Below are 4,436 nucleotides of genomic sequence, written 5' to 3' on the forward strand. Positions count from 1 at the left end.
TGGCTTTGGTGTGGCCTCCCGTCCTACAGGTGGCAGTGGTGCGCATAACGGAACATCGAATAGCATTTTAACGCGAAGAAAAGGGTGGTGCCCAAAAAGCGAGTAGTCTGTCGTAAAAGCGAACCGCGACAATGTTACCAGACGAGAATGCAAAGCTGATAGTTAGTGGATCACAACAATGTGTCACTACATAAGGCGATTGGTGTTATATTCGTCTACTTTATGTTGAATTAATTCATATTGAATTTCCTCTTTAAATCTTTCGCCTACTCCAAAGACACTACACTGACATAGCTCAATTATCGAGCAAAAATGGCATCATTTAATGGAGAAGGTAAGAAAATCATAATGGAAATAGTAGAATTACTCCCTGTGACTCTGTAACCCAGTAGCTAACCCAATGGCTGTTGTTATGTTGCTTGTTCCTTTGTAGTAAACGACACTAAAACCATCTTGCTATTGGCCACACGTCTTGTTTTCATAACATTGCTTACAAATGATGTTTGTTGACAAGTTGCAGCAGACTCATCTCAGTCTAGAATGTTGAATGTCTCGTTCTCTCTTCTTCATTATGCAGGGGGGAATCACGTGCTTGTGGAGGTTAGCCCCGACATTCACATCTGTGGCTTCTGTAAGCAGCAGTACAATAACTTTGAAGTCTTTCTGGCCCACAAGCAAAATGGGTGTCACATACCCTCCTCTGACATATCAACCCCTAACTCAACTCCCACTCTCACAGGTATCACCACAGTATCTCCTTACACAGAGTTGCTTGAAGCAGAGATAATAGAATGACAACCTCTGATCTTTGCTGTATAACTCAACTAGGACTGATGCATATTATTTTCTAATAGACTTCAACTGGTTTCAGAAACTGTCTTGACCCTTTTTTTTTTCACCCAGATTCAAACACAGAGTTTGTTTTTGAAGAAACATACCAGACGTGTGTTATGAGAGGTGTCAAAAAGATCCTGACCAAAGCACAGAAAACACCTTCCAAGAAATTAAAACCGGCCCTGACTTCAAAGAGGCATAGCTGCTGTTTCTCTGGTTGGTACCTCTTGCTATTTTATTGCTCTGACACATTCCTTCCATTCAGCTGCTTGGGCGCATGTTATTTCCTGGTCAGTTGCAACTAATTAGCTCTTTTGCTAGGTGATGTTTACTCTTTTATGGCTGACATTTACATTGCTACAGTGGTGAAAATCTGGTTCAAACAACACACTTATAATAAGCAGGTTGCATAAATCATTCCCACTCCGCCTTGCCCTCTGTGATCTTGAGTTGCCAGAAAGATATGAGATACCAAAGGTAGGAATTGTATGAAACATGTCACTTAGCATCAATGAAAATATTCTGATGTTCTGCTATGATAATAATGACATCTGAACTCTATTCTGAGAGGTATGATAATGCACCATGGTCGCTAAACCTGGGGTCGACTAACCAAGTGCCTCATTTATGGCTCTAGGTTGTGCTTTCAAGACTCAGTATGGTCAAAAAGACATGGAGCGGCATCTCAAAACTCATACTGGTACGTAAAGAGGTTCCAGAGACATTACTATATACCCCTTGAGCTCCTTAAGGCAGGTATTATTTCATCAGTCATATTACAAACTCTCCCTATTGTTCATCCTAAGCTTTGTATTAACATGAACGGATATTTCCGTCCATGCTCTCCGTCCAGGTGAGAAGCCGTTTGAATGTGAGCTGTGCCACAAGCGTTTCAGCCGGAGGGACAAGCTCAACATGCACAGCCGCTCACACACGGGAGAGAAGCCTCACAAGTGCAAGTACTGTCCCTACGCTGCGGCGGACAGCAGCAGTCTGAAGAAACACCTCCGCATCCACTACGACGAGAGACCGTTCAAGTGCCAGATCTGCCCGTATGCCAGCCGCAACTCCAGCCAGCTCACAGTGCACCTCCGCTCACACACTGGTGGGTCTATTCCTCCCACACACACATCCGTACACATTAGTGTAGTACACTTAGCATACAACATTTTTAAGTATTGCTTATGCTGTGTGTTTATCAATATTCTAGCGTATATTTTTACCCTGCTGTTGAGGTGAGTTCATTCCAAAATCAATGCCAAATTAATGGGAAAGATGGAAGACCATCTATGTTGATGAAACTATACTTTTACGTACGAAAACATTTGACACGTGTTATATTCTCCTCTTACTTTAGGAGATGCCCCTTTCCAGTGCCACCAGTGTGAAGCGAAGTTCAAGATCAACTCTGACCTCAAGAGGCACATCCGCATCCACTCAGGCGAGAAGCCCTACAAGTGTGACTACTGCGAGTACCGCTGTGCCATGAAGGGCAACCTCAAGTCCCACATCCAGATCAAACATGGCTCAGACAACTCCTTCCGCTGCCTCGACTGTGACTTTCAGTGCGCCAACAAGACGGCCCTGCGCCTGCACTCCCGGGAGCACCAGCCCACCCAGCCTATCCAATGCTCCCAGTGCAGTTACTCCTGCTCCAGCAAGGGGGCGCTGAAGGTCCACGAGAGGATTCACTCGGAGGAGCGCCCCTTCAAATGTGATTTCTGCACCTTCGCCACTAAGCAACGCAGCAACCTGGTCATCCACAAGAAAAAGTCCCACTCAGACAAGCCGGAGAAAGGTGGTCCTGGAGGAAAAGGTAGCGGAGAGGACCCTCCAAAGCCTGTGAGCTCACGGTACCGGGCCAAGCTGGACGCAACGCGAGCCTTCCGCTGTGACCTGTGCGAGGCCTCATTCGTAAGGGAGGACTCTCTGCGGAGCCACAGGAAGCAGCACCGTGACTCGCACCGTGACTCCCAGCAGGTTCTGCTCCAGCAGTTCCTCAACCAGCCCGGTGAGGTGTGCCTGAGCCTCAGTCCTGCAGCATCCAGGCAGGACAGCAGCACCCAGCTTCAGGTACCCCTGCCCCTCCACTCAGACCCCCTGGCCCCCTACAGCAGCGCCCAGCTCAAGATCATCGTCTCCCACCCTTTGGGGCAGGAGGGCTCGTTCATGCAGGCTGGGGTGGATGGGCAACATCAGCATGGCAAGGCGGGCACGATCTTACTTAGCTCTGAGCGACAGGACATGGTGGTGAACTCCATGATCCAGCAGGTCAACCTCCTCACGCCCATGCAGCATCTGAGGGGACAGACAGAGGGTGGCTTGGAGCCCCAGACGGTCCTCCTGACGCAGATCTCCCCTGGGGACAATAACGATTCACTCCACCAGGCCCTGATGCAGACGGCCATCACCTCTCAGGACTCTGCTGGCTCCACTCAGACCTTCATCACCACCTGCTCAGACCTGGAGGGCCTCAACGCCCTCATCCAGGAGGGGGGCACAGAGGTTACCGTGGTGACAGAGGGGAACTCGACCATGGTAACCACGGCAGCACCCCCTGACATGGTATGTGGGTCTTCTGGGGACCTTTGCAAGCAGGCGGTGACAGTGGAGCATGGGGACAGTACTAGTACCAGTGAGGACAGCAGTCTGCAAGTGCCCAACATCAGTCTCGGGCTAGGCAGCCAGGGGGTGGTCATCCACAGCCTACCTCTCATAGTATCTACACATCAGCAGACGGAGCTAGAACAGCTCTCCCCCCACAACCTCTACTCACACACACACACACACACACACAGTCACCATTGAGGGCATCCCACAGTGACAAGGGCCAGTTATAAGGGCCAAGAGTTATTCCTAACCTCGTAGTCTGACCAGGAAAAAAATGTGGAACCTTGTTATAAACGTTTACCTGGTGAAGTTGTGTGGTTAGGTTAAACTTCTTGGCCCAACCATTTTTTGTCCATGCAGGTCATTAACAAATAGTATTTATATGAAACAGTTCAACAGCGGCTCATATTCCTTACTTATGTTTTAAAGATGACTCCATGCCTTTGGAGAAAATGTCATGTTAAGATTTTGTTTGTGAATTCTGTGTAACCACTCAATAGCCGAAATAGATTCTAAATCATATCATCTTTGACATGTTTTATCAATCATGAACTTTCAGATGAACAGGCAATGCAGGTCATTCAGTAGACCATTAGCAGAATAATGTAAGAGTGAATAAAACAATATCGGCTCTCTTTCCTGTGTAACTTGCCTAATATTTATTTCAATGACAATGGAAATGTATTAGCCTTGCTGTTGTTTGCAGAAACAGACAGATTCCTGGACTACACCTGTGTAAACTTGAATCAATAAACCTCAACAAATGTGTACAAAGAGGAAGAATATATCAAGTTATAAAGGATATAGTCATTATTCAACAATGTGGCCTATCCTATTGCTTTGAATGAATTTGTTATTGTGGTTCCTGGTTTATCCATGAGGTGGCAGTATACAAGTGAGATTTATATCTTTATGGCTTTGTCAAAAGCTATTAATTATTATGAGCCAACATGAAATTGTTTCATTTCTGTAACTGAGGGAACAACAATTGA

At 46.7% G+C, this 4,436-nt stretch overlaps 1 protein-coding gene across 1 annotated transcript; it reads left to right on the forward strand.

The window, feature by feature from the left end:
* Nucleotides 1–312: 312 nt before the first annotated feature.
* zfp64 (zinc finger protein 64 homolog (mouse)) lies at nt 313–4,015 on the forward strand (the record flags this gene model as incomplete). The annotated part of the gene is made up of 6 exons (XM_080533648.1): nt 313–334; nt 578–739; nt 904–1,050; nt 1,472–1,534; nt 1,688–1,939; nt 2,192–4,015. 6 exons carry the CDS (start codon nt 313–315, stop codon nt 3,640–3,642), a joined length of 2,097 nt encoding a protein of 698 aa, XP_080389774.1. The 3' UTR covers nt 3,643–4,015.
* Nucleotides 4,016–4,436: the final 421 nt, after the last annotated feature.

Source organism: Nansenia antarctica (assembly GCF_963989245.1).
Source record: "Nansenia antarctica genome assembly, chromosome: 6".
NCBI lineage: Eukaryota > Metazoa > Chordata > Actinopteri > Argentiniformes > Microstomatidae > Nansenia > Nansenia antarctica.